Source organism: Heloderma suspectum, chromosome 1, assembly GCF_057233095.1.
Source record: "Heloderma suspectum isolate Gila_16-S chromosome 1, 16-S_ref, whole genome shotgun sequence".
NCBI lineage: Eukaryota > Metazoa > Chordata > Lepidosauria > Squamata > Helodermatidae > Heloderma > Heloderma suspectum.
The window spans coordinates 365,934,484-365,962,469 of NC_139458.1; the positions used below are offsets into that span (position 1 = coordinate 365,934,484).

At 42.7% G+C, this 27,986-nt stretch overlaps 4 protein-coding genes across 24 annotated transcripts in view; 2 read left to right on the top strand and 2 right to left on the bottom strand.

Annotated features, from left to right (window-relative positions):
* The window catches only part of SLC35F3 (solute carrier family 35 member F3), a 240,789-nt gene extending 238,560 nt beyond the window's left edge, over positions 1 to 2,229 (top strand). Inside the window, exon 8 of one of the 2 annotated variants that reach the window (XM_084828152.1) lies at positions 407 to 2,223. In XM_084828152.1, the coding sequence (XP_084684278.1) occupies positions 407 to 651 (245 nt within the window). In that variant the 3' untranslated portion in view covers positions 652 to 2,223. Of the gene's footprint in view, positions 1 to 406 lie in introns of both variants that reach the window. The other variant, XM_084828153.1, reaches the window with a different exon arrangement.
* LOC146359807 (uncharacterized) lies at positions 939 to 15,862 on the bottom strand. 2 transcript variants are annotated; one of them, XM_084828154.1, is made up of 3 exons: positions 15,638 to 15,862; positions 3,883 to 3,965; positions 939 to 2,711 (listed from the first exon to the last, which is right to left on the bottom strand). In XM_084828154.1, exons 1-3 carry the CDS (start codon positions 15,857 to 15,859, stop codon positions 2,576 to 2,578), a joined length of 441 nt encoding a protein of 146 aa, XP_084684280.1. In that variant the 5' UTR covers positions 15,860 to 15,862; the 3' UTR covers positions 939 to 2,575. The 2 variants fall into 2 exon arrangements, 1 of the variants encoding a protein (XP_084684280.1); XR_014786784.1 differs by lacking the exon at positions 3,883 to 3,965 and having other exon boundaries at positions 15,638 to 15,857.
* On the top strand, positions 15,854 to 27,948 carry COA6 (cytochrome c oxidase assembly factor 6). Of its 6 annotated transcripts, none has more exons than XR_014786786.1 (4): positions 15,854 to 15,890; positions 20,181 to 20,332; positions 20,815 to 20,981; positions 27,047 to 27,948. XR_014786786.1 is itself a non-coding variant. In XM_084828156.1 (3 exons), the coding sequence occupies exons 2-3, from the start codon at positions 20,189 to 20,191 to the stop codon at positions 20,908 to 20,910; spliced, it is 240 nt and encodes a 79-aa protein (XP_084684282.1). In that variant the 5' UTR covers positions 15,854 to 15,890; positions 20,181 to 20,188; the 3' UTR covers positions 20,911 to 21,218. The 6 variants fall into 6 exon arrangements, 4 of the variants coding, with proteins under 4 accessions (XP_084684282.1, XP_084684283.1, XP_084684281.1 ...); XR_014786785.1 differs by having other exon boundaries at positions 15,874 to 16,370; XM_084828156.1 differs by lacking the exon at positions 27,047 to 27,948 and having other exon boundaries at positions 20,815 to 21,218.
* The window catches only part of TARBP1 (tRNA guanosine 2 -O-methyltransferase TARBP1), a 41,777-nt gene continuing 35,339 nt past the window's right edge, over positions 21,549 to 27,986 (bottom strand). For 3 of the 14 annotated variants that reach the window (XM_084828146.1, XM_084828147.1, XM_084828145.1), the window contains 6 exons: positions 26,848 to 26,929; positions 24,984 to 25,155; positions 24,526 to 24,714; positions 23,944 to 24,068; positions 23,174 to 23,310; positions 21,549 to 21,897 (listed from right to left, as the gene is read on the bottom strand). In XM_084828146.1, the coding sequence (XP_084684272.1) occupies positions 21,732 to 21,897; positions 23,174 to 23,310; positions 23,944 to 24,068; positions 24,526 to 24,714; positions 24,984 to 25,155; positions 26,848 to 26,929 (871 nt within the window). In that variant the 3' untranslated portion in view covers positions 21,549 to 21,731. Of the gene's footprint in view, positions 21,898 to 23,173; positions 23,311 to 23,943; positions 24,430 to 24,525; positions 24,715 to 24,957; positions 25,156 to 26,847; positions 26,930 to 27,561; positions 27,699 to 27,986 lie in introns of those variants that run through there. The other 11 variants (XR_014786777.1, XR_014786782.1, XR_014786776.1 and 8 more) reach the window with 8 other exon arrangements.

Sequence of the window (27,986 nt, forward strand, 5' to 3'; positions counted from 1 at the left end):
CTGTTTTTATTGTGTTTTTATTGATTTAATGCTGCATTGGTTTTTATTGTTGAATGCCACCTTGGGAAGGCTCCTGCCCTGAAAGGTGGCCAATAAATATTTTTAATAATAATAATAATTTTGGGCCCTCCCACTTTTGCCTTTGGCCCTGCCCACCACTGGAATGCAGCCCCTGACAGCTTCTCTGAAATGGAACTCTGTCCTTGGGCTGAAAAAGGTTCTGCACCCTGATATACAGAGTTGAATAGCACTGGTGGTGTTGTTTCCACAGTATTATTGAGTTGCATATTTGGGGCCATTGGTTCTGGGACTGAATTGAAATCCAGACCTTTGTTATGTGATATATTCTGTAGAGTATGTGATGCTTTCTACCTCTTAATGATATTTTGTTCCATGTTTCATGCAGTTGTTGACCACTACTCGAGTGACATTATCTTCAACAGTGTCCGTGTAATTGCCATCGTCATCATTGGCCTGGGCTTCCTCCTGCTGCTTTTGCCAGAGGAGTGGGATGAGTGGTTAATAAAGCTCCTCACTCGCCTCAAAGTACGAAAGAAGGAAGAGATCCCGGAAGGAAATGGAGACATTGTTTCAGGATTACAAAATAAAAGCAGGAGGACACGCCCGTCCATGTCATCATTCACACATTAACATTATTTTTTTATAGAAGCCCTTCACATAGTATGCTATAATTCACAGGTCTTTCTTGCAAAGCACATATGTTCAATACAGTGTACATAGATGTACAGTTTTGATAATAATAGAGTCTGAGGCATCATGTTTCAGCATGTCCAAATTGCTTGCACTGTTTCACATCAGAACTTTCACTTGGGAGAACTTCTTTAAAAAAGCGAAAACAAAACTCTTTTTAAATGAATGTAATGTATAAATGAATAATCTTTGCATATATTGTTTTAATGATCAATCATCATGAGGAGCAGGGCATATATTTTGAACATTAGGTACTGAATGACACATCGCACACTGTGATTTACAAATATATATAATATATATAAAGAGAGAGATGCTATGCTATGTCATAAGCTTATTTTTTACCAGAGCTGTATGCTAAACATTTTCAAATAAACCAAAAGAAAATATTTTGTGGGGGTGGGAGGGAGGGAGATTGCTTTATGAAGATAAGTGCACTTGGTGCGAGAGCAAAAGCAAGAATAACATGTTTTGCACTAAAGCACGAGGGGGGAAGCAGGCAAGAGTACCAGGTCACCACCATCCAGGAATTTCTCTGGTGAATGCTCCATTGAAATGAATGGCCACTGAGCAAGAGCGTGATGAGCTGCTTCATGTGTGATATTCTTGCACGCCTCCCATCTGTCTCAGTAGAGCTTGTGCAGGGAACGTTCTCAGGGGGTTGTGCATCAAATCTTATAACTGTGCATGACTGCAATTCATGCTTAAATTCATGCAAGGGAAAAAACAGTGCCTTCTACAGAAATCTAGTCCATTGTCTGTGTAGAAGTAGGTCACGCTGCAAGTTGTTTGCTTTGGTCTGACAACATGAAGAGTGTGTTCTGCAGACACAGTGCTCTTGAAACTCCCAAAGAAATCAATGAGTGCCTGCTTCAAGCCACTAATTACTGGGAGTGCTGAACACTTTGGGACTACAAGGTCTTTTGCCATGGCCAGATTCCCACTTACATGGGTCTACGGGTGGAGACCCTCCTCCTGACCTGTACTTCTGCGAGGGGAGAATCAAGCCCTGTGTGTAAGACCTTTGCTTAAAAACTAATAATAAAGCTAGCAGCCACTTACAGAGGAACACAATTTATGATGTGTACGATACTGAGAATATAGAGGACTAAGAGGTAAATCGCCACTTGCTTTTATTCCATTGCTGTGAGGGTTTTTGTAAAAGACATACAAGATATTTACATCAAATCTAACACTTTTTACAAAACTTGTAAGCACCAAGCTGTTTACTTCTACAATTTAGGTTCGCCATTAAAATTCTATCTGTGATAGACCATGTGATATGTACAAAGAACTAGGCAAAGGTTATAGTTTACTATTTTTGAAGTTTACATTGCTGCATACAAAATGAAAAAATGTTATTTTGAAACGTTGCCATAACCCAATGGTACATGCTGTCTCTGTGGCATTTTTATGTGTCAAATGGGGGTGGCATTCACTTCTCAACTTTTTATTGAATCAATTTCAGATTCAATTATCTGCTTGACAAAGCTAATAAAACTACTGAAAGTTCATACCAAGTCCATGGCTTCTGCATTGCCTTCCTACCTTCTAGTGAACTGGAGTGTTATTTTTACTAAGAAACATTCTACTTGTGCAGAAGTGATGAAATAAGAGAGATGGAAAATGAGTGTTGCATTGTGACCCTGGCAAAGACTTTCTCCAAGTAATCACAACTACAATGATTTTGTTTACATCTTGCATATATTCACTATATGACTCCCTTTGGATGCTTAAGGGCGTCATAGTGGCTTTGGAGATTAGCATACATATGTCTTGTGATCCTGAGGAAAAGCTCAGGGGAGTTTGGCTTTCTCACAGTTTAGGAATATCTGTCCCATATGGTCCTGTATTTGGAGGTTTCTCAAGGAGTATTGCCTTCTGAATGGTTTCCATCCTGGATGGTTTCCATCTTGCCCCAGTATCCTTCACTGCAGTTGCTTGGATGCCAACACTTGGGAATGTCTGCCGGGATGAAGGTGCAGGTTCCTTTTTCAGCACTTTTAAGGACAGGAAAAACACAGAGTACATGCAGTTTAAGGCAACCTTCCTTAACCTGGTTAATCTCCAAATGTTTTGGACTTCAGCTCCCATCAGCCCCAGCCAGCATGGTCAACCATCAGGAATGCTGGGAGTTGTAATCCAAAACAGCTAGAGGTCACCAGGTTGGGGAAGGCTGCCTTAAGATAGTGCACTTCTTTAGAAATATAATATGCAAACAAGGCTTTGGCATTCAACCTTTCCCTCTTAACTGAAAAATCCTCAAGAAAGGTGATGGCCTATTGTTGTTCTTATTATTTACTTTTTCATTTCATTTCTATACTGCCCAATAGCCAGTTCTAGGCAGTTCACAAAAAAAGAGAGTATAGATAAAAAGAGCATTGGTTCAGGTATCACATTGCAAATACGATCAGACTTAATTAATGGCCAGAAAACAGTGCAGAAAATAAGTATTGATTTTCTGTGCTTAGAGCCACTCAATATTGGTTTGAGAATTACTAGAGTAGATAAGAAGAGAAGAGGTTGGAAAGTTGGAATTCATCACTGCACAGGGGCTCATCAAAAAGTAACACTGTCAAATAGACAACCAACTATAGGTAAAGCTATGTATAAAAGGTTTGGGAAAAATCGCAAAATATTCCAGTGCTGCCTAAAAAAGAAAAAGCAGCTAGTTCTTTCAGTTACTACAAGTTGCTTCCCCCTGCCTCCCCCCCCCCCAGCTGCTTTAGCCATCACCTCTTGGCTTCTGAGGTGCATAGTCTTACATTCCAAATGATAGTAGGTTGCTCTCTTTAGCACTGACTTCTCTGGCAATAGGTAAAGATTCCCCATCCTCTAGATTTTTGTTCTCTATAGTTTGCTTTAGGTCATCCCCGTTTCCCCCTGCTTCAGGCCTTGGACTAGCCTATTATTTATGTCATGCTTTAAATAATTGTTTTAGGCTGCACATCTAGTCTCCCTCCTAAGGCTAATATTACACTGTAGCTCACGCAACATAGGCAAAGAACCCAATCCAAAATTGAACTCTCTGGAATTTACAGCAAAGTTCAGCCAGACTTACTCCCAAGAAAATCTCCGCTTAAGCACCTTATTTCAATTAATTTCAGCATGGGTTAGATATGCCTAATTCTTGCTGGATTTTATCCTATAACTTTTATCGCTAGATATTACCAATCGACTACTTTAGGCAAAGGGTACTGATCCAGAAAAATATGTCCATCATGACATGACTGAGCCTTCTCTTTTCTAGCCATCTGAAAAAGAAAAGATTGGCCATCTGAAAAAATAGTTTCATTATGGATGAACACAGATTATCCTGGTCCTCAATTATAGATTTTACAGTTTTGGAATATTATGATAATTCTTATGAAGTTAATGAATTCACTCTTCCTCCACCCTCACAAATTGTTTTTGTAACTCAAAATGTTCATAACTGCACAACCTTTATCATCTTTATTCTTTGGTTTTAGTGGTTTTACAATCCACTGGGGATTTACAAAGGATTTTACAAGCTGTTACAATGACTGAGTGCAATCCAGCCAAAATTAACCATTTCATGTCCCATTGATTTCAGTGCAAGAGAATTAAGCAAAAGCCTGTTTGTCAGATTCTGATCCTTAAGCAATACTAATTATTTTGAAAGCTTCCTCCATTGACTCAAAACTTTTTATTCACATTAGAACATAACTGGGGGGGGGGGGAGCAATGAAAATGATTCGATCCAGCCTACATGTTCTATGGCCAAGAATGAAGAACTGAAAATACAAGAGGCCATGTGATACATACTCAGTATTGATCTTTATATTTCAAGAAACTAAGCCAAGCTAGGGTGACTGCAAATCATACAGTAGGAAGGAACTTGGAAGTATGTAAGTATGTATGTAAGTATGTTGTGTATTTAAAATATATCTTGGCCAATAGCCCTCTCAAGGTGGTGTACAGCAACAAAACACATAAAATCAATATTAAAAATGATAAAAATAATAAGAATACATTAAAGCCAGCAACAAAAACAATAACATTAGAAGGCTAGAGTAAAATAATATGTTTTCAAGGACCTCCAATGGCAACTTATTCCAGAAGTGTGGGGCCACTGCAGAGAAGACCCTCTCACATGTGGTCACCCACCTGACTGCTCTCACAGGTGGGCAAATTAGAAGGGCCCCTCTTGCTGATCTTAAAGTGCAGGTAGGCTGAGATGGGTGAAGGCAGACCTTCAAGTAACTTGTTCCCAAACCATGTAAGGAGTTAAAGGTCAAACCCAGCACTTTAGATTGGGCTCGGAAACACACCAGTAACTAGTGCAGCTGGCACCATACAGGCATTCTGTGATCTCATCACCTCACCCCAGCACTTGGGCAGCCACATTCTGCCTCAGCTGAAGTTTCTGAACTGTCTTCAAAGGCAGGTCATCTAGTCCAATGCAACCTGCAACTATAGCCTGCCTAAAAGATGACAGTCCAGCCTCTGCTTAAATACCTCCAGAAAAGGAAAGCACACTGCCTCCCAAAGCAGACTGTTCCACTGTCCAACAGCTCTTACAGTTTAGCTGAAATCTAAACAGTTTCTCCTCATGTTTAGCTGAAATCTACTTTCCTGCCATTTCCATCCATCGGTTCAAGTTCTGCCCTCTAGAGCAACAAAAAAACCCAAACCCATCTGCTCCTTTGTCATGACAGCCTTTCAGATATTTTAAAACAGTCATCATCTCTCCCCTTAATCTTCTCCAGGTTAAACATTCCTAGCTCTCTCAAACATTCCTCATAGGACCTGGTTTCTAGACTCCTCACCATCCTGGTCACACTCAAGATATTTTTCAATGGCCTTCTTAAACTGTGGTGCCTAGAGCTGGACAAGGAACTCCAAATGTGGCCTAACCTACACTGAATAGGGCAGAACTATTAAGTTCTCGTGATCTGGACACTATGCTTCTGTTACTGCAGCCTAAGACTGCATTCACATTTTTAGCAGCTACATAGCACAGCTGGCTCATATTCAGCTTATGATCAATTTAAGACACCTAGATCCTTTTCACATGTACTGCTGCCAAGCCAGGTCTCACCCATCCTGTACTTGTACCTTTGAATTTTTTTTGTACCTAAACGCAGGACTTTACATTTATCTCTGTTGAATTTGATCTTGTTGGTTTTGGCCCAAAGTTTTCCAGCCTTTCAAGATTGTTTTGAATCTTGATTCCGTCTTCTGCAGTGTTGGCTATCTCTCAAAATTTGATAATCTACGTCCTTATCCAAGACATTTATAAAACATATTCCACAAAGCAGGGCAAGAGAGAGAACTTTGTGGCACTCCACTCAGCACCTCCCTCCAGGTTGATGTTGTTGTTTATTTGGTCAGTCACTTCCGACTCTTCGAGACTTCATGGACCAGCCCACGCCAGAGCTTCCTGTTAGCCATCGCCACCCCCAGCTCCCCCAAGGTCTAGTCCGTCACCTCCAGAATATCATCCATCCATCTTTCCCTTGGTCGGCCCTTCTTCCTTTTGCCTTCCACTTTCCCTAGCATCAGCATCTTCTCCAGGGTATCCTGTCTTCTCATTATGTGGCTAAAGGACTTCAGTTTTGCCTTTAAGATCATTCCCTCAAGTGAGCAGTCTGGCTTTATTTCCTGGAGTATGGACTGGTTTGATCTTCTTGCAGTCCAAGGCACTCTCAGAATTTTCCTCCAGCACCACAGTTCAAAAGCATCTATCTTCCTTCGCTCAGCCTTCCTTATGGTCCAGCTCTCGCAGCCATAGGTTACTATGGGGAAGACCATTGCTTTAACTATGCGGACCTTTGTTGTCAGTATGATGTCTCTGCTCTTCACTATTTTATCAAGATTTGTCATTGCTCTCCTCCCAAGAAGTAAACGCCTTCTGATTTCCTGGCTGCAGTCAGCGTCTGCAGTAATCTTTGCGCCTAGAAAGACAAAGTCTGTCACTGCCTCCACGTTTTCTCCCTCTATTTGCCAGTTATCAATCAAGCTGGTTTCCATAATCTTGTTTTTTTTTTTTTTGAGGTTTAACTGCAACCCAGCTTTTGCACTTTCTTCTTTCACCTTCGTCAGAAGGTTCCTCACCTACTCCTCGCTTTCAGCCATCAAAGTGGTATCATCTGCATATCTGAGATTGTTAATGTTTCTTCCAGCGATTTTAACTCCAGCCTTGGCTTCATCAAGCCCAGCACGTCACATGATGTGTTCTGCATACAGGTTGAATAGGTAGGGTAAGAGTATACAACCCTGCCGTACTCCTTTCCCAATCTTAAACCAGTCCGTTGTTCCGTGGTTTGTTCTTACCGATGCTACTTGGTTGTTATACAGATTCCTCAGGAGGCAGACAAGATGACTTGGTATCCCCATCCCACCAAGAACTTGCCACAATTTGTTATGATCCACACAGTCAAAGGCTTTAGAATAGTCAATAGAACAGAAATAGATGTTTTTCTGAAACTCCCTGGCTTTCTCCATTATCCAGCGGATATTGGCAATTTGGTCTCTAGTTCCTCTGCCTTTTCTAAACCCTGCTTGTACATCTGGCAATTCTCGTTCCATGAATTGCTGGAGTCTACCTTGCAAGATCTTGAGCCTTACCTTACTGGCATGTGAAATAAGTGCCACTGTTCGATAGTTGGAACATTCTTTGGTGCTTCCCTTTTTTGGTATGGGGATATAAGTTGATCTTTTCCAATCTGTTGGCCATTCTTGTGTTTTCCAAATTTGCTGGCATATGGTATGCATCACCTTAACAGCATCATCTTGCAAGATTTTAAACAGTTCCGCTGGGATACCATCATCTCCTGTTGCCTTGTTATTAGCAATGCTTCTTAAGGCCCATTCAACCTCACTCTTCAGGATGTCTGGCTCTAACTCACTGACCACACCATCAAATCTATCTCCGATATTATTATCCTTCCTATACAGATCTGCCGTATATTCTTGCCACCTTTTCTTGATCTCTTCTGGTTCTGTTAGGTCCTTGCCATCTTTGTTTTTGATCATACCCATTTTTGCCTGGAATTTACCTCCGATGTTTCTAATTTTCTGGAAGAGTTCTCTTGTCCTTCCTATTCTATTATCTTCTTCCGCTTCCGCACATTGCTTGTTTAAAAATAATACCTTCTCTCTTCTGGATAACCTCTGGAATTTTGCATTTAATTGGGCATATCTCCCCCTATCACTGTTGCCTTTTGCTTTCCTTCTTTCTTGGGCTGTTTCCAGTGTTTCAGCAGACAGCCATCTTGCCTTCTTGGTTTTCTTTTTCTTTGGGACATGTTTTGTTGCCGCCTCCTGAACAATGTTGCAAACTTCTGTCCATAGTTCTTCCGGGACCCTATCTACTAAATCTAGTCCCTTAAATCTATTCTTCACCTCCACTGCATATTCATGAGGAATATTAGTGAGCTCATATCTAACTGATCTGTGGGTCTTCCCTATTCTCTTTAGTCTGATTCTAAATTATGCAATAAGAAGTTCGTGATCTGAACTACAATCAGCTCCAGGTCTTGTTTTTACCAACTACATAGATGTCTGCCACCTTTGGCTACAAAGGATGTAGTCAATCTGATTTCGGTGTCAACCGTCTGGTGAAGTCCATGTATAAAGTCGTCTCTTAGGTTGTTGGAAGAGAATGTTTGTTATGCACAGTGAGTTGTCTTGGCAAAATTCTATCAGCCTATGTCCTGCTTCATTTTCTTCTCCCAGACCATGCTTGCCTGTAATTCCAGGTGTCGTTTGACTACCCACCTTAGCATTCCAGTCTCCTGTAATGAAAATAACATCTTTGTTTGGCGTATTATCCAGTAGGTGCTGCAGATCCTCATAGAACTGATCTACTTCTGCTTCTTCAGCATCTGTGGTTGGGGTGTATATTTGGATCACTGTGATGTTAAATGGCTTACCCTGAATTCAAACAGAGATCATTCTATCTTTTTTGGATTGTATCCAAGCACTGCTTTAGCCACTTTATTATTAATTATGAAGGCTACTCCGTTTCTTCTGTGGTCCTCTTGTCCACAGTAGTAGATCTGGTGGTCATTTGATGTGAAGTGGCCCATTCCAGTCCATTTCAGTTCACTGACACCCAAAATGTCTATATTTAATCTTGACATCTCCCCAATAACCACATCCAATTTGCCCTGGCTCACAGATCTTACATTCCAGGTTCCGATGGTGTGTTGGTCTTTAGAACATTGGATTCCTCATTCACCACCAGCACCATCGGCTGCTAGCCGTCCTTTCGGCTTTGAGCTAGCTGCGTCATCACATCTGGGGCTAGTTGAACTTATCCTCTGTTCCTCCCCAGTAGCATTTTGACCATCTTCCGACCTGGGAGTCCCATCTTCCGATGGTATACTGACATATCTGTGGTTGTACTGATCCATTTAGTTTTCATGGCAAGAATACTGGGGTGGGTTGCCGTTTCCTTCCCCAGGGATTGTATTTAGTCTGACCTCTCTGCCATGACCTTCCCGTCTTGGGTGTCCCTTCACAGTTTAGCTCATGACGTCATTGAGGTGCTCAAGCTCCAGCACCATGACAAGGTAACGATCTCCTTTGCTGGCCATTAATGAGCACTTGCTAGATACAGAGCTAAACAGTAGTATTATCCAGCCCATATTTTACCAGCTTGTCAACAAGGATTGGAGACTTTGTCAAATGCTTTGCTGAAATCAAGATAAACTGTACTATGTCTACAGAACACGATCTGTTAAACTAGTAACTCTGTCAAAAAAGTAGATGAAGTCGATCTGATATAACTTATTCATGATAAATCCATGCTGACTCCTATTACTCAATGCATTATTTTCCAGATGCACACAGACTGATTTCTTAATAATCTGTTTTAGAATATTTCCCAGTATAGATGTCAAGTTGACTGGTCTGTAGCTTCTCAGATCCACCTTTTTCAAGATAGGGACAACATTTGCCCATCTTATTTTGCTGGGACAGAGTCATTCTCTGCCATTGGTATACAGCCAGCCAAGGAAGGAGATTGTGCAGGATTGAACACCTATGTCTGGAGTAGCTTCAGACATAGTGGCGTGGTGTGATGGGATGAAGGAAAAGGGATTATTTTAGTAGCACCCACAACCAAACTCTGTAATTCATAGTACAATGTGAAGCCATTCACATCTTCCCGTTGGCAGATCTTGCCCACCCACCCCACTTCAAGCATGGGTATTTCTGGCAACGCAGGGGAACTGTGGTGCACAGGTGGCAGTGCAAAGCTGTGCATTACTTAAGCAATGCTCATGTAACTTCCCATTGTACCAATATACTCCAAAGTGAAGGGTCTGGGCTGACACTTTGCATGGCAGGAAGATGCACTATTTTTTAGACACCAACAACAGTTTTAGGCTTGGGAGTGGAGGGTTTCTACCTGCATGACAGTATAGGCAACACTGTATTATTTCTTGATGCAGCACACAGATCAGAAGGACCTCCCCCAAGTCTAAAAATAATCCAAGAGTAATAGGGACTTTTCACCATGATTTATTCCCCCCACCCCACCCCATCGTGTGCATTTAAATTAAAAACTAGATGGCTAGTGTGTGCATGCATGAAATGCACTGAGTTTTATCCAGGACTTGCAGCTCAGCCATGTGAGAAATGAGTTATGTAACACCTATTAGTCAGCAAGCTGTAGGTGGCAGGAAAAGAGCCTGAACTTTGGGTATTCCATTTGCTAGTATTTCAAAACCATTTAGAAATTAGTACAAATTATCTATCTATCCATCCATCCATCCATCCATCCTATGTATAGATATTAGATCACATCTAAGCCTGATGCCCATCCCATCCTACCCGCCAAAGATAGCTGCCAGGATTAATCTGCACTGTTCAGATAAAGCTGTGAACCATTTACTTATTCAAGTGTACACAAACCCAAATGGAATGCATGTAACTAAGATCAAAGCGAAACTGTTAATATTCCAACACCTTCAAAATGGAACAGACTTCTGTTCAAATGTAGACAGGATTGGACATTTATTTTGTTACTGTGGGCACTAAGGAAAACTAGCTTTGTAAAACATATCAGAAAAATGTGTGCAGTAGTTAAACACTTCCCTGCAGCAATTTATCGTGCTTATGGCTCCTTTCACTGCACTCGGAAGCTCTGCTCCAGTCCAGAACACACTCAATCAGTAGCTGTTACTCAAAGTACTGATCTCTACATGGTTTGTTCATAAGGGGCTTTAGGGCTGTAGTTGCTCAGCCCATTTTGCACTGCACTGCAGCAAAGTTCAAGATCCAGTGCCAGTACTAATGCGATGAGACACCTCAGCCCTTTGTTTTGGAAAGGTAGGCCAGCCCCCCTCCCATCTTGCTTTGCTTGTACAAGAGTGGCTGCTACTATGCCAGTAGTCTGAAGAAGCCTATGCACTGTGCAGCTATTTTGAGGGACAGAAAGCTTCAAGATGGAGAGAGAGCCACAGGTGAGAGCTTCAGCTGTCTTCTAAGAAGAGTCATGGCAACCCAGACCCCTGGCACTACCACAAGGACGTGCCATCAAAACATTGTAGCAGGAGAAGGCAAAGGGTTCCGGATGGCATTTGGGGGGCCAGCTGCTATGCCCCATGCCTAGCATAGAAGTACAGTGATGAAAGCTATTGTAGCGTAGCCTTCTCCAAACTGATACCCTCCAGATGTTTTGAACTTCAACTCCCATCAGCCCCAGACAGCATGGTCAATGTTTAGGAATGCTGGGAGGTGAAAACATCTGGAAGGCACAGGTTGAGGAAAGCTAGCCTGTATTGTTTTCAGTGGTGTATGGGTAGCTCTTTTCTGAAATTGTAAGCAGGAGTAAGCCTCATTGAACTCGGGGTCTTACAGTTAGCTAAGTAAGTCTCCTCAGTTTCCTATAACTGTTTGAGAAAGGTGCTAGCGTTTACACTTCATAATTTTATAGGACATCTTGCATCTAAGGAATGTCTTTCTCTAAAGGTCATCCTCAGCAGGAACTGAGTATGCAACTCAACATACTCCCTTACCAAAATTAGTTTTCGTGGTAATACAAGAGAAACACAAACACACACAAAAACCCCAAGCTGGAAAGTTTTAATGCTAATCCATACGTGTCTATCTACTGAAAGCTTGCTAACTCTATCTGAAACCTAAATCAAACCTTAAAATGTCTCCTAATTTGTCACAGAGAGGAAGGCCAGGATCTCTTCTCAATCATCCCAAAGTGCAGGACACAGAATAATGGACTCAAGTTACAGGAAGCCAGATTCTGGCTGAACATCAGGAAAAAAAGTCCTGACAATACGACAATGGAACCAATTCCCTAGGGAGGTAGTGGGTTCTCCCACACTGGAGGTATTCAAGACGAGGCTGGACAGCCATCTGTCAGGGATGCTTTGACTTGGATTCCTGCATTGAGCAGGGGTTGGACTCGATGGTCTTGTAGGCCCCTTCCAACCCTGCTATTCTATGATTCCATGATTCTAATTCAAGTTTATTTCTATTAAAATGCCCACAACTCAAGTTCAAGTGCATGTTGGTTGAATATTCTTCTATAATCTTTTCAAGACTGGTGGTTTGACCAACTTATAGTTTATCACAAGAACATTTAATTGAATAAATCATGTAAATACTACAGCAGATTGTAAACTGCATGAACCTGAACTGTTTGGTCAACAGGAATGAAAAAGATCTGCATCTTAGTGGTGGATTTGCAATATTTACAGTGACCATATGGATAATATCCACGTGGTGAGGACGAGCCCATCAGTATAGATTGTCAAGGACATGGTTTAATACATGTGTCATTGTGGATTAAAAAGGTAAAGGTGTCCCCAACCAGTCGTGTCCGACTCTAGGGTGTGGTGCTCATCTATATTTCTAAGCCGAAGAGCCAGCGCTGTCTGAAGACGCTTCCGTGGTCATGTGGCCGGCATGACTGAACATTGAGGTGCACGGAACGCTGTTACCTTTCCCGCCGAAGCGGTACCTATTCATCTACTTGCAATTTCTTGCTTTCGAACTGCTAGGTTGGCAGGAGCTGGGACTGAAGATGGGAGCTCACTCCGTCACGCAGCACTCGGGTCTCAAACTGCTGTCCTGCTGACCTTCCGGTCTGCAGTTGTGTCTTAACCACTAAGCAACCGCGGCCCATCATTGTGGATTAGTCAATCCTTAATATTTTTGGTCTATTCGTAGGATATCATAGATTTTGTCTCAAAGCCAGGTATATCCTGTAATAAATGCCAGTGTTTGCGTATGGACCTCTGTAACGACTTAGTGATATAAAAGGCACAGGATCCAACTGTGTGCAGTTGTTTTTTTCTGAAGGAGAATGTATATGTCCTGATTCTGAGTGTTTTTTCCTGACAATTCTACAGAATCGAAAAAGAGTGCTTATTTGGTTAGAGGGTATCCAAGGGATTCTGTAGAAATGGCAAGAATGAAGGACTTTTGCAATCCTGTTGATCAAAAACATCATAGACCCAGGCAATGTACAAACCTGCAGTAGTACTTACATGGTTTATGCACTTAACTGTACAATCCTATGAATGTCTACTCAGAAGTAAATCTTATTTGGTTCAGTGGGGCTAACTCCTAGTAAATGGGTAAAGGTCTGTAACCAACACTGACCCACTTACCTGGGAGTCAGCTCTTATTGAATTTAGTGGGGCTTTCTTTTGAGTAGACATGTACAGAATTGATTGATAAGTGTCCTTGAATAATTTCAGCTATTTATTTATTTTAAGGCGTGTATGGGGGGGGGTAGTGAAAGCCACTTGTTACCAACAGCCTTAAAAAAAAAATTGACAAAAATCACAAAGCCAACAAACAGTGGAACCTAGAAAAAGCGAATACACCACCATCAGTGAAAAACATAATGTTATCAACGTATGCCTTGGGAGTTCAAAAGTACCATAGGCCTGCAGTCTTCTGAGAACTGCAAGCATTTGAGTTCAACCCTTACTTAAATGCTGTCCAAAAACCCAGACAGTTCAACACTGCAGCTCCTTGGTTCCCATGGAAACATGAGTCATCATTTCTTATTGTGCCACCAATAGAACGTAAAGATGTTTGGGGTGTACAGCTAGCTTTTCTATAGAACAAACCTACTGCTCTTATGCATACAAAAGTGGGGATTACATAAGATAAATTAGATATTGGTCACTTTAGTCTCCAGCCAGGCAATCATGTCCATTCCCTGCCTCAATATAGGATCAGCAGAAGCTTCTTCCCCCACCCCACTCCGCTTAAATGACATAATCAAGTCCACAGTGTTACTAAAAGAGCCAGTCTTCTTCCTACCCCACAATCATTATTCAATCTAACTTGGGGGCGGGGGGAATCCTTCCCAAGCCCCAACCCAAATGGTGATTATTTAGATCAGGATTTGGATCCAGACTTATAGTAGATCCATTGAAATCATGCATACTGTAGACCCACTGAAATAAGTAGGGCTTAAGTTAGACATGACTAGTGTAAGTCCAACTGATTTCAGTGGGTCTACATAAGTATAACTACATCTGGATCCAATTCTAGATCTTAAGCTTAATATAAGGAGCTTCTTGCTTTAACATCTTGTTGCCCGGGAGCGGGAGAGTTATATTACACATGAAAGGAATGTTAAGTTACACGTTTGCACTACCCAGAAAATGGCTGGGCCCTTTAAGGGGCTATTATTCCATTGAGGAATGGAGACTCAGGCCTGGGGAAGAGGTTGCTTGTGCAAGAGGAGCTTTCCTGTCATTAGTTCCACATGGTGTCGCCCACAACTGCAGGTTCCTGAAAAACTACGGGCAGGGACAAATGCAACTCACAGGCCACCAGCTAGTCTAGCCTTCCCAGCACGTTAACAGGTGATGCTGCATCTAGTCTGAGGCAGTCTGCTATGCTGCGGCTCTGCTGTTCCTAGCAATACCGTTTGACTGTTAGGCATCCATTTGGGCCTGGTCTCTTCTCTAAAATAACCGGACAACTACACAGCAACATTCTTTCACAGAGTCCCCGCTCACAAATAGCAGCACTAGTGACAAAACGAAGTCACAAGTTTTGGACCCTCCCTTCCAAATTTGCAGCTTCTGTTTCACATCTCTAAAGAAATCCTAGGCCTTAATGCCTTGAAATAGTTGATTTAGAAGCAGCCCCCCCCCTCCCACGCACACATGCGCGCGCACACACACACACACGAAGAAAAGCATCAGTACTATTGAATTTCACTGATGGTACAATTGTTAGTGCTGGGAAAGACTGAAGGCAAAAGGAGAAGGGGACGGCAGAGGATGAGATGGCTCGATAGCATCACCGATGCAATGAATATGGACTTGAGCACGCTCCGGGAGAGAGCGCAGGACCGGAAGGCCTGGCGTGCTGTGGTCCATGGGGTCACGAAGAGTCGGACACGACTGAACGACTCAACAACAACAATTGTTAGTGTAGCACATGCCTTTCACAGTGGTTGTCATGTGCATTCCTTAAGTTTTTAACCAAAATCAATGACAAATATCAATTTCATCCTTTGGCAAAATCCTCAAAGCCGAAGTGCTGATGTATAAGCCACAGCTTTAACACTTATTTAAAACAGACACAGTCATGGCTGCATCTAGCACCTGGGGCAATGAAATACAAAACTAAAGGCAGGGCAACTAAATGGAAACAGCTCTAACAGTGCAATCCTATATGTGTCTACTCAGAAGTAACCCCCATTGATTCAACAGGGTTTACTCCCAGGAAGGTGTGCATAAGATTGCTGCCCAAAACTATTAGAACAAATGAAACACAGTTATAATTCATGACTTTGATACAGCCACAAACAGCAACAGTGAGGTTACACAAGCCATCTCTATAGATAAATCTTACACCCATGTACGTGTGTGTGGATGGGGGGAGGAGGAGGAGAGAGAGAGAGAGAAATAGTCCTATTGCCCACAACTCCCAGGCAGTGGGAGTTAATAAGAAAACTCACCTGGCCCGTGAAGGAAGTTGCGATTGAGAAAGCAGAACTAACGCGGGCGGGGTCGTTCCCTAGCAACAAGGGGGGCAGGGCTCCATCTAGCAACACAGCCGCTGCAACTGTGCGCATGCGTACTCTGTGCCGCCGCGCACTCCCCCCGTAGACTTGCAAGAGAGCGAAGGCGCGCCGGCTGATGGCACACGTGCTTCCGGGTTGGGTCACCTCGATGTACATCCGAGGTTTTGCTCAGCCGGAAGTGTGGCAGGTAAGCGAAGGCGGAGGCTGGCGAGTCGCCTCGTTGGTTGGGCGTTCGGAGCGCGACCTTCCCGGGTCCTGCCGCTGGGCTCTCTTCGCAGCAGGAGCCTGCTGTGCGGACAGGGGCCTGCTAGGAAAGGGGAGCGGGGCCCTTGCCCTCCTTTGCAGCTGGCCGCCCGACCCGCGAGCGCTGGCTTTGCGGGAGGCGCATCCAGCACGCTGGGAGGGCGCGGAGAGCGCCTTCCCCGCCGAGGGGTCCCCCAGGTGTCCTCCCTTACCCCAGGCCGCCTTCTCTGAGGCCCGGGCCGAAGTTCGTGCGCGCGCGCGCGCGCGGGGAGAGTTGATCGTGCAGCTGTAACTAGAATCGTCTTTCTCGAGGGAACAGAAGCGGGGAGCCGAGCAATGCGAGAGGAGCACCAGCCTTCAAGCGGCGGGCAGGTGTTCCTGGGGGTGCGCCCCACTTCCCCAAAGGGGGAAACCTGTGCAAAGGGTTGGTCGCATTCATTGTTGCGTGGCAGGAAGAAAAGGGGTGTGGGAAACCAGCATTTTCAGTCTTTTTTAAAAAAAAACAAAACCATCTATATGAGCCTTTTACTCTGGGGCAGCTGTGAGTCGAGGCCCTTCGGGACAGATCCATGGTTTTCGTCTGGAAAATGCGGACTTCCGAGGACGCATTTTGCTGCTATTTTTGTTGTTGTTTGCTGCAGGTTTCCCTGCAGTTGCGAGCCCTCTGCCACTTCCCTGAACTGACTTTGCATTTTGCAGTGGGTGTGTTGTAGGGGAGTATAGTGCTTGCGTCACTCTGTGACACCCCTTTACTCCCCCGTCCCTTCACAGCTGCGCAGTTACAGAGCACAGAGAGGTGTTTTCATTTATTTAATCACACTTAGGCACATTTTTGCAGCTTCGTATCTTCGCAATGGTTGCTTTCGGACTCAGTGTCCGAGGGCTTGGGGTTCTTGGGGGAAGACCAACTTCACTTTGGCCTCCATTTCGTAGCAATGGGTAGGCACATACCGTTCACGCGAACCATCGCAAGAGTCTCAGGCTGAGGAACTGACAAACAGATGGCATGGAAATGAAAGGATACAGAACACCCACTTTTTACCTAATGGACGGAAAGACAACAGAACCCATAAAATACAAAATAGCCACAGCAGTGTCGCACCCCCACACTCACGGGACTGCACAGCTGCGCATTAAAGTATAATGGCAAAAAGGTACAGAGCAGTCTGTTAGGGAAGCTAGCAGTAAATCATGAATGTATACCACCAGAAGCTAATTCGAAGCTTCAGTGCTGCACAGTTGCGACAGGGTGGGGGTTGAAAGCGGTGCCATGTAGATGGGGCCCGAGGCACAAATCTGGCCTCATCAAATCTGGTGTTAAGGGCGCAGTAGCCCCTCCTCGATGAGCTATTAATTTGAAGGCTTTTAGGGAGGGCTGTCCCGAGGGACATGATGCAGCATTTTCACAGGTCTGCTTAAAGTGTTTTTGAGGCTGCAATCCTATACACGGTAAACTAGGAGTAAGCAGAATGGGGCTTAATTCTGAGTAATTTCCATGTATAAGACTGTCCTTCCAGATTTCTCTCCTGCTGTTGGTGAGCATGGGTGAAAGACTGAAATGCCATTTTTAAATGCACTTGTATTACATTTTTAAATCAAGTGATGACCATGCTTGAAAGATGGAGTTACAATGGAAGTTCAACCTTCCTGATTTTTTGGGATCACCTGTGAACAGGTGTGTTCTGTCTGAAGCACATTTTACCACATAATCCAATATATGTCTACTCAGAAATGTCCTACTGAGTTTACTAGGGCTTACTCGTCTATAAGTAGGTAAAGCACCTTAAAGTTCTCCGTCATTTTCTTCTATAGAGTTGTGTACATTTGCTTGTTTGTGGAGAGGTAAAAACACACAGAGCCTCGTGTGGCGCAGAGTGGTAGGTAGCAGTATTGCAACCCAAACTCCACTGTTTTGGTCCACCCAACAATGTGATTCTAAGTAGAAATTGAACTAGAATAGATGCCATGGTAATCCCCATTCTTTAGCTCACTACTACTATGAGTTCATGTTGGTCACATGTAAAATAAACTGTCAGACTAATAATGCTGGAAACGAGGGAAAATATGTCAAATCCCCACTGATAGATGCTTTCAAGCCTCTTAAAACCCTTCATCTGACAATCTGAGATTATCTCGAATGTTTAATATAGATTATAATCTCCTCTGGTAGGTCTGTATTCAAAACAGCTTAGTCTGCTGTTGGCGCCAAGTCAATGTTAAACAGTAAATGGTGGTATTAAAATATCAAGTAACAGTTCATATATATACTCTGTACCTGAAAGAATGACTGTAGACCTTTGTCTTATGTATATGATGAGCAAGGATGGGGAAGCTTATCAAGTGCTATATCTTAAATATTAGATGTATTCCATAATTCCTTACTTTGGTACTCCAAAGTGAATTTTATTTCCATTTAAAATTTGACTGCTTCGAAGTTGTAGTTACTATGACCCAAATCACTGTCAACCCTGGACTCTCTGGTTAGTACTTATGCAATAGCATAGTGGATGATGGCAACAAAACTTTAAAGATGCAGATCAAACACCCCTTCTAAAGGCGCCAGATCAGTAGGGGCTTTATACGAACATTCTACAGGGGCAAGAGCCTGAGGAACAGCAATGAGAACTGGTCAGAATTTCACAGAGCACCTCCTGGTGCTAGCCCTCCCTATAGCAGGGGTGGAGAACTGTTTGGGGTGGGTGGGGCCCAGATTGCTTCCCCCCCATAGGCCAGATTATGTCAGGGGCATGGCCCCACCCCCTCATGTCACCACCTTTTCTTTTGCTGGAAGGAGGCACGGAACACCCAACTTGTAGCACAGGCAAGTCTTGCTGCCTTTCATCCCCACTGCTATCTCTGATCTAGATAGCAGGGACTAGAGGCGGCAGGGACTAGCACTCGCCCGCTCTTTCCCTTGCATGGGAAAATCCTGCCACCAGGCATCTCCGCCCCTTTCTCTAATCTCAGATTAGAAATAGCAGTGGGGGTGTTCTTCAAGGGGCCTAAGTACCACCCCCTGGAGAAACCCCAAGATGTGGCGCAGGCCGGATTAGGCCTGTGGGGCAGTGGTTCTGTACCCTAGCCTACATAGGTCATACAGGCAAGGATTTGAGTACCGAGGCTTCTGAAGGAGAGAAGTCTAGCTTGCCATCCTTCTAACATCCCTCCTTACCACTTGACAAGCTTAAGAACATGCTTTAGTCCTGCCCCCTGAAGCAAAGAGCCAGGAGTAGGTAACTTGTGGCCCTCCAGATGTTTTGGCCTACAATTCTCAGCAGTCCTGGCCAGCATAGCCAGTGGTGAGGGATGATGGGAGTTGTAGACCAAAACATCTGGCGGGCCACAATTTGCTCAACCCTGTTAGATCAGGGGCTAGGATTCTCCAAATTCTTCCCAATGTAATTGTAAGCCCAAGAGCCAGTTGGTTGCCAGGCCCTCTGATTCCACCTGGAGTGAAGTGGTATACCTCAGATGGTAAAGCTGCAATCCTGTCCATGCTCATTTGGAAGTAAGTCCCATTAACCTCATTGGCACTGGATTCTGAATAAACATGCTAAGGATCAGACTAAATCCAAACAGGTCTGTTTATCTAGAGACCAGCCTTTCCCAACCTGGTGCCCTCCAAATTTGTTGGACTACAACCCCCATAACCCACAGCCAGCATGACCATGCTGGCTGTGGGTGATATGGGTTGTAGTTCAGCATATCTGAAGGGCACCAAGTTAGGAAAGGCCGATCTAGGCAGAGTCTGATGTTGGTTATGAAACATCAAACCAATGTGGCATAGTAGAGTATCAGAAATCGCCAGCCACACAGGTCACTGGATGGTCTCGGGGGAGGTCTCGGCCTGACCTGCTTCACAGGTTGATGGTTAGGATAAAAGGCAGGGGATCTTTAAAATCTTGTAAACCATCCTGAGCTCTTTGGAAGAAAGGTGGGATAAAAATATAATAATTAAGTTACCTTTGTAATAGTCGGATTCCTTATTCTCACCTAAGGCTGAAATCCTATACACATGCACATGTAAACTCCATTGAACACAGTGACTTTCAAGTAGACATGCATAAGTTTCAAGTGCATGGCTGAACTCCTAAGCATACTTATGGAGAAGGAAATACAAGTGAGTTCAGCAGGACCTGCTTCCAAGTAAAGTGTACAATTGAATGGTAACTGTTCTAAGTTACGGAATTCCACAGGTGGTTCAAGAATGACAACTGTATTGTCTTGTTACTAGTGACAGAAATGTCTGCACCATCAATGAAGGAAAGAAAGGCTTGCTGGGGAGCCCGGGATGTGTACTGGAAGTGCTTAGATGAAAATAAGGAAGATGCATCTAAGTGTGAGAAGTTTAGATGCTCTTATGAAAATGTATGTCCCCAACAGTGGGTAAGTGACACCAATTTTTGCAGTATTCATTGGATATATAAACTCATTAAAAAATGGGGACAGATACAAGGGAACTAAATGTAATTGTCTGTCTCTACCAATATTATTAATGTAAACCCCACATACTTACACAGCACTGATGGAGATGGGGAACTGCAGTACTCTGTATCCAGCATTCAGGGTTTTTTTGAGAATCTCAGAAAGTAACTGTTTTTTTCTACATAGTGAAGTATTTGCCTGGCTGGATTACACTACATTTACCTGACAGTGAGAAGACATAAGAACTGTTTGGTTCTACAAATCTCCAGTGAAGTCCTGGTCATTGAGTTACTTGAGATTAACCTTTCAAAGTAGATCAAAATGGTTGCAATACTGATACCTAAAATGCTACAAAAATGGTCAAAGGTTCTTCTAATTTCATTACATTTAGAGTTTTACTGTGCCAGTCTGGTTTCCTAATGAAGTGATCTTGTTCAAAACAGGTTAAATACTTTGATAGAAGAAGAGATTATTTAAAATATAAAGCACAGTTGGAAGCAGGAGAATTTCAGCCTTCAGAAACAACTGCGAAGTCATAGCTACTCGTCAGCTTTTACAAATATACCCACCACAAAGCAGCTTACAGAAGAACAGCACAAGCACCTAAAATGTTGGTAACAGTAAAGGACAGTAATGGCCTATACATAATTTTAAGAGCTGTTCTTGTTTCTTTATCTGGCATTGGTGTGAAGGCACCAGCTTGTGTGTTCTTTGAAGTGCATGGTGGTGTTGGGAGGGGGCACCCACCCACCCCTCACCACTGAAAGGTTGCTACTAATAAAGTATGAACAGGTGCACTGTATCAGCTCAAATGCTGTTGTGAATTCATTACATGTTTCTTTCAAGTATGGCTTCCTCTCTATTAATAGGATTGTCAAATACACCTTGATGTTCCTTCCTGACAGGCAAATAAGCCAAAGACTGATGGCTATGCAGTCTTTCCAGTGCATGTAGCTGCTTACAGACACATCATGCGGCACCCGTGGAGCCAGTCTTCCGTAGTGCCTGGTGTTCACTACATGGAAGATGGGGGGAGCACCAACACTTGCCTCAGCAGCTTTGTGTATGGGTGCAGGGACCACACATATGTATAGGCAGCCACTATGCTGCAAACGGTCAGAAGAATATCAAGAGGTTGTTTTTTCCGCAACATAGAGTTAGTTAGCACCAACAAATTTGTACTGAAAGAGCATTTATTATCAATTAATGGTTCTAATACAGTCATGGTTTAAGGCATTTACATTCTTTTTAAAAACAAAGGCATGCAAAATATAAAAGGATTTCCTTTGTGCAGCATTTATAATTACTCATTGGATTTTATAGCACCATCAGAGCAACAGCCTCAACAAGAATTGTGCATTTATCTTTGTTTGTTTTCCTTGACCATGTGTTGCCTTGTATATTCCCAAATGAGCAGAGCTCCACTTACATGGACATTAAGTGATCGAATAACTCCTTGCTGAGGAATTTCTACACAAGTGTCCAACTGCTGAATCAGATTTGCGGGGATTCCCTCGTGCTCATTCCTGATCAGAAAGAAACACAAACAGGCATCACGTTCAGCAGAGGCGGCCATGGTTCAGGGACAGAGCGTGTGCTGTGCATGCAGACGGTCCCAGGTTCCATCAGACATTTCCAAATAAAATAGTCTGGGTAGCAGAAACACGCCTGAGGTTTGGAGAGCCACTGATAGCAATACGCTAAAAAGATCGGTGGTCAGACTGTGTAAGGCTGCTTAACATGTTCTGACCCAGAAAATAAGGAAGTGTAGCCTAGCACTTTTTGGAGCGTCAGGGCACAGCCCCAAATAGCGGAATATGCTTGCCCCAGTAGTCCTCCCTGCCAGAGCTGTAAGCAGCTGTTCACTTTAAAAGCAGCCTTGGCCATGGGAACGAACTCTGAGAACATGTTTGTCTCCGCGGTATACCTGCCATACTGGTCCAACTTCATTAGCATGAAGAACACAACCTCTTCTTCTCCCAGTATGCTTCCCTGGTTGGCTCTTCACGAGCCCTACTTCTTCCTTTTCCCAAGGACTTGTATGTTACTGACTGGTGCGTGTCACTACAGGAGTGTAGTCTTTTCTCTCCCCCTCCAAAACAGTCTATTTAAAAGAAGGGGGAGTTCGGTTTCCCAAGGAGATTCAGTTGACAATTCAGATTTTGTTTCAAGCTACTGTACAGCATAACTGGCCAGGGTGTCATTGTCTATCATATACTCCAAACAACTGAAGAAGTAAGTCTAGAGGCACTTTTTAAAGTTGGGGGGGGGACAACAAATATATGGAGTGAGTTTAACACCGAAAGGCCACCACAGCAAAAGCACACTGGTGGGATCTCATCCCCAATCCGCAGGGAGATTGGGACTTCCATATATTTCTATTCAACATCAGCCTCTACAGCAGAATTAGGCAACCTGCAGTCCTCAGCTTAATTCCACACAGGTATGGGAAGCCCAGAGGGCAGGAGGGGAAAAGCCGAAACAGATGAAGTAATGGGAGGAAAAGAAAACCCTCTGCAAGTGATCAGTTCAGACCTCCGGCAAGAGCAATCTGACCCTCCCCCAGCAACTTCAGGACACAATTGGCAGAAAGAAAAAGAGTGGCCCCACCCACTACTGCATGTATTCTCCCCAAAGGAAAGTGCCCTCAACAAAAAAAGGTTACCCATTTTTGCTCTGCAGTAAACAAGAAAAACAACCATAATAGATCATTTCATTTTTTTCCCAATGGTGTGGTTATCAGCTTTCACTACTAAAAAAAGTGTATGTCAAACAGAGAAAGGAAGCTCTTTTTTCATTTACCCCAGCAATAACAGAGATTTCTCTGGAAAGTGATATTCTGTTAGATCGCAGCTTTTAGCTGTTTGCTCCACGCCTATGATAGTGTAGCCTTCAATTTTCTTCTGCTCCAAATAATCAACAAGCTGAAATGGCTTCACCTGCACATTAAAAAAAAGTGAGATTAGTACAGATTTTAAAAAGATATATAGTCTTCATTAATACCTTACAAAATAGTGATATCAGTCAGATGATGTCAGATTTAGATTAACCAAAAGGCTAATGTTATGTAGACTGATAAATTGTTCTTGATTTGACTGATCATGCAGTTTCACTAGTTTAACCATGTTCTGTTCAATATGGACAGATGAAAAGCCATACTGGATTAGGCTGGGGATCCATCTAGTCCAGCAGCCATGCTTCCAGAAAGTTCACCAGCAAGGCATGGAAGCACTGGCCTTCCCTTGCTGTCTGTTTCCCCCACCAAAGCCATTGAAACATTATATATAGAGAGAGAAAGAGAAAGAGAAACACATTCTTAACACTCCCATTGAAATCAAAGAGAAGTGCTTAACCTGAGCTGGATTGGACCCCTGGCTATTTAACCAGTCATAGAAAAGAGTTGTATAGACAGCAACTAACACATAATAGCTTGACACTAAGATTAAGCTTTTTAATGCCATCCCAGACAAGTTGGACACATCAGTTCATGAAAACCAAAGGCAGACCTTTGCATTCTGCATAGCAATTATGTTACATTTATGTGATGAATCATTAAAACACTTTTTACTCACCTCAATAAGGGAAAGCCATTGTTCAGCAGAAACACTGAGGTACTGGAATTGTTTGTCGTTTGTGTAATGAAGGCTGCCAACAATTAGAGCTGCCACCCCAAATATTTCACATGTACGACACAAGCCTACAAATAAACAGAGCACTTTTAGCATGTGATCTACAGTATTCCAGCAGTCGAACAATGCATGTAGATACTGGGAAAGGAGATTCATAATGGACCCACAAATATGCACATCTAGGCTATACACAAACACTAGAGCATCACTATCATCATTAAGACCTTGAACTAAGTATGCACATCCTACAGCACAGTCCTGCAAACAACTCATTACTCCAAGTAGCTACAGTATAGTCAAGAACACTAACATATAGTATGAGCACAATCGGAAAAAATAAAGGAAAATGAAAGACACTTCCCTTTTGTGCCGCAGCTTGATCATTAAAATGCAAGTTCCTATTTCCCTTTGAAATCCTTAAAATATATTCTAGGTTGAATATAAAAATATATTTGTTACTTTTTTAATATAAGCCACACAACTTATTTTTTAAGTATGAGTAGTTTAAAGTGGGTAAGATCTTACCTCCCAAATTGGTGGGTTTATCAATGAGTGAAGCCACTACGATCAATTTACTGTTCGATTTACCAAGTTTAGTGGCCCGATCCTGAAATACAAGCTCAAGATCCAAATCAAGAGCACTGTCTTTCCAAGGAATAATTTTTTTTTGAACATCTGTCCACTGTCTTTGGACTGGATCAGCTGAATTCAAACCTGAGAGAGATTGTTCAGTTATTTGAATGCAACCACCTGTCCTGCAAATCCTAGCATTTTAGGACTAAAAATTATTTCAGATAAATATACTCTTCATAATTATTTAAGAATTTGTGTTCTTAAATACCACATTTTCTAATAGGTATTGTTAAATACCACATATTCTAATATATTTTAGAATAACTTCATAAGAATAGCCATTTAGCCAGCACAAGTTATCTAAATCTCAGAAGTGGGTCTTACTGGATCAAAATATAAACTGCCTGTACCCATATCTTGCTGAGACCAGTCACTTGGCTTCAGATCAAGAAGTGTATTTCGAGAATGGTAGCATGGAAATGTTGAGCTCAATGGGATGTCTGCGAATGCCGTAAATTTAGAGAGAGAGATCCATTCCTCTTCAGCAATTTCTGAAAGACGTGGCAGGGTGTAAAATATTGTCTGAAAAGTAGTATGTTACACAGTCAATTACCATTAAAAATGCCAAAATGAAGCATTGGTATCTCATTTGGTCAAAGAGAAAAAAGCACATGTTTAAAGCTCTCCCACTGTGATTTACATCTGCTTAAATCCCATTAACTTTAATAGGAGGTAGGTATATTTAATCTTCTCTAACTGCTTAATGATAATACATAAAGTGAGGCATGTTCCAAACACGTAGTCACTGGTTTGTATCCAATGTCACGTGAGCAGAAGTCTGTGTAATGGGACTTCTTCATCCTCTCCTCTCCACTGTAGCCCCCCCATGCACTGCAAATCTTCTCCGGAAGGCCTCCCAGCCCTCCAGAGCAGATTTTGAGGGTGCGCAGGGGGCTGCAGGGGGTAGGGAAACACGCTCCACCAGCACACTATTGGATCCAATCCAATATTTTTCATTTTGCATAGCTCAGAATGTTTCCTCCTATATTATCTTCAGGGTTCTGTCCAACCTTAAAATCTACACAAGCAAAAAATTCACTATCCTGAATACAGAGTTTGATTTTCTAATTTAAAGTCAGCTTCTAACTCTTAGGGATGCAGAGGAAGGCTTGAAAGAAATCTCAGAAGTGGGTCTTAGGGAGCAATCCTATGTCCGCTAGATAGCCATAGGATATCTTGTTTTCTGAGACGTGACCTCCCCCTACTTTTGCGCTGCCTCGCCCATCCTCCACGCTCGCAGAGGAGCACAGAGCGGCCAAAAAGGGGCATGTCTGGGGCATTCCGTGGCGGGAAGGGTGGAAATGCCTGTACAACACATCCAGTGTGTCGTACAGCAGCCTTCTTCCCCACTCCATCCTCCCGCAGCTGCACAGCCACAATCAGCTGCCTAGCCGAAAATGCAGGATAGGAGAAGCACAGAGGGAACGATTGCCTCCATGCTTTTCCTGCCCTGCATTGGATAGGCGGTCGCCTCTGAGTTTAAGACGGCCAGCTATCTAGATAGGATTGTGCCCTTAGTGGATTTCCAAGGATCTGTGAAGCAGGATTTAAGGGATCCATATAACTCCTTCAACTGACATAGAATGCTGTAATCCTGTACTGGCTTACCTGGGGAGTAAGTCTCACTGAATTCAATGGAGCTGACTTCTGACTAGACATGTATAAGATTGCACTGCACATTATACAAAATAAGCATTATCAGGAAAGATAAGAAGGCTTTTGCACAGAGTCTGATATTTTTGGCACAGAGTGCCCATACCCCTAATCAGGCCTGACTAGAAACAACATACCTTGGATTATGCCATGAAAATGTGACCTAACATATAGTTAGATCTGAAAGGGATCGTAATGCTTTAGCTTTCTATCCGTAATTGCTACAAAGTCGTTTCAATCCACAAATTTTGGCTTTATGGTGTTTCTTTGAATTTAACTTTATAAAATCATTACTTTACAATTTTATCCCACCCATTTCCCCAACAAGCCCACGGAGGCCTAAATGGGGCTGTTCCATTTTTTGCTCACAGTGCGAGATAGATTGTGAGTGACCCAATGGTGAGTTTCATTAACTGAGTAGGGATTTGAAGCCAGAGCTCCTGAAACAAGTCTAACATTTCATCAACACACTGGCCCTCTCATCAATTAGAGAGAGAGAGAGAGAGAGGATAGCTTATTTTTCTAAATTCTATATATTTACTAAGTATATTCTGTACTTACCTCAAGACAGTAATCATTAAGTGGATGAAAGTTTTCAAAGAAGAAGTGTTTTTGGATACGCTGCCAATTCTTTTTAGCATTCCTGCAGATTTTAAATATAACACTAAGATACATGACAAGAAAAAATCTTCAAGGAGCCTCTACAAATAAAGTTACCAAATGGGTGACTAACTCTTCTTTCTTTTGTGATTTATTTCAGTTCTCAAGTACTAAAAGCAGAAGAGAAATTCTGAAGAACTACATGGCATCACCCCAACTGAGAGCTTTCTCACTGGTGCACAAGCACTAGCAGCTCCATATTAACTGTTTCAGTAAAGGGGCCTGATCCACACATGCATTCCTTTCATGCAAGGTTGGGTTCTCTCCACTGAATGAATAAGAAAGCCCATCTGAGCACACATAGATCTGTGAATTGGTCTATCTGGCTATCGCCCACTGAGCTACAACATGAATGCGAGCAGTATGCAGTAGGGTTCTTCCAGCTCTTCTCTGCAATGTAACTCTGGAAGAAAATTATATAATGCTGCTTACTTTTTTAGTGGAATTTAAGTTTGAAGATTTGGCACTTGAAGCTGCAGCTGAATGAACGGAATAATTTGGTCCATGGATTTGTGACGGACAGCAAATATACTCAATGGTTTAAAAACAGTTTGTAAAAGTTTAAACTGTTTAGACTGTTTAAAAAGTAATGCATAGTTTGCCTTTAGGACTTACAGCAGAGAAAAGAGCTAGAAGCACCTCTGGTAGGCATGCACTACTGCTTGCAGTCGGGTTGGTAATACGGCCCTAATTCACAGATCTATGTTCACTCAGATGGGCGTCTTTGGTTAAGAAATTCCTCTACTATTTACCTATAAAAGAAAAGATAGCTATAATCTAAACTTTGCTTTTTAGTACTATGCCTATAGACCTGCATGATTATCAAGCATCTATTATATTACATATGAAATAAAAGAGGGAAATGGATTGTACTACTATTAAATCACAGTAAGGCTCTACACTTCAAAGTCTGAGGCTGTGTTCCTTTATACACAACGTTCTGTACAGCAGAATTTGAACGAAGCTCTCCTACCTCAAAAACCTTTAATATAAATCATTAAATATTTTTTAGAAAAATACGAATACATGCGTAATTTACA

Excerpts from the sequence above, each read along its gene's own strand:
- LOC146359807 (XM_084828154.1), bottom strand. The coding sequence starts at position 15,859 with ATGTACATCGAGGTGACCCAACCCGGAAGCACGTGTGCCATCAGCCGG. Across the intron at positions 3,966-15,637 it reads CAACTTCCTTCACGGGCCAG|ATGGCTAGAAAAGAGAAGGC; the intron begins GTGAGTTTTCTT and ends TTTCTTTTTCAG. Across the intron at positions 2,712-3,882 it reads TTGCCTAAAGTAGTCGATTG|TGCTGAAAAAGGAACCTGCA; the intron begins GTAATATCTAGC and ends TGTCCTTAAAAG.
- COA6 (XM_084828155.1), top strand. The coding sequence starts at position 16,283 with ATGCGAGAGGAGCACCAGCCTTCAAGCGGCGGGCAGGTGTTCCTGGGG. Across the intron at positions 16,371-20,180 it reads GGGGGAAACCTGTGCAAAGG|TGACAGAAATGTCTGCACCA; the intron begins GTTGGTCGCATT and ends TCTTGTTACTAG. Across the intron at positions 20,333-20,814 it reads ATGTATGTCCCCAACAGTGG|GTTAAATACTTTGATAGAAG; the intron begins GTAAGTGACACC and ends TGTTCAAAACAG.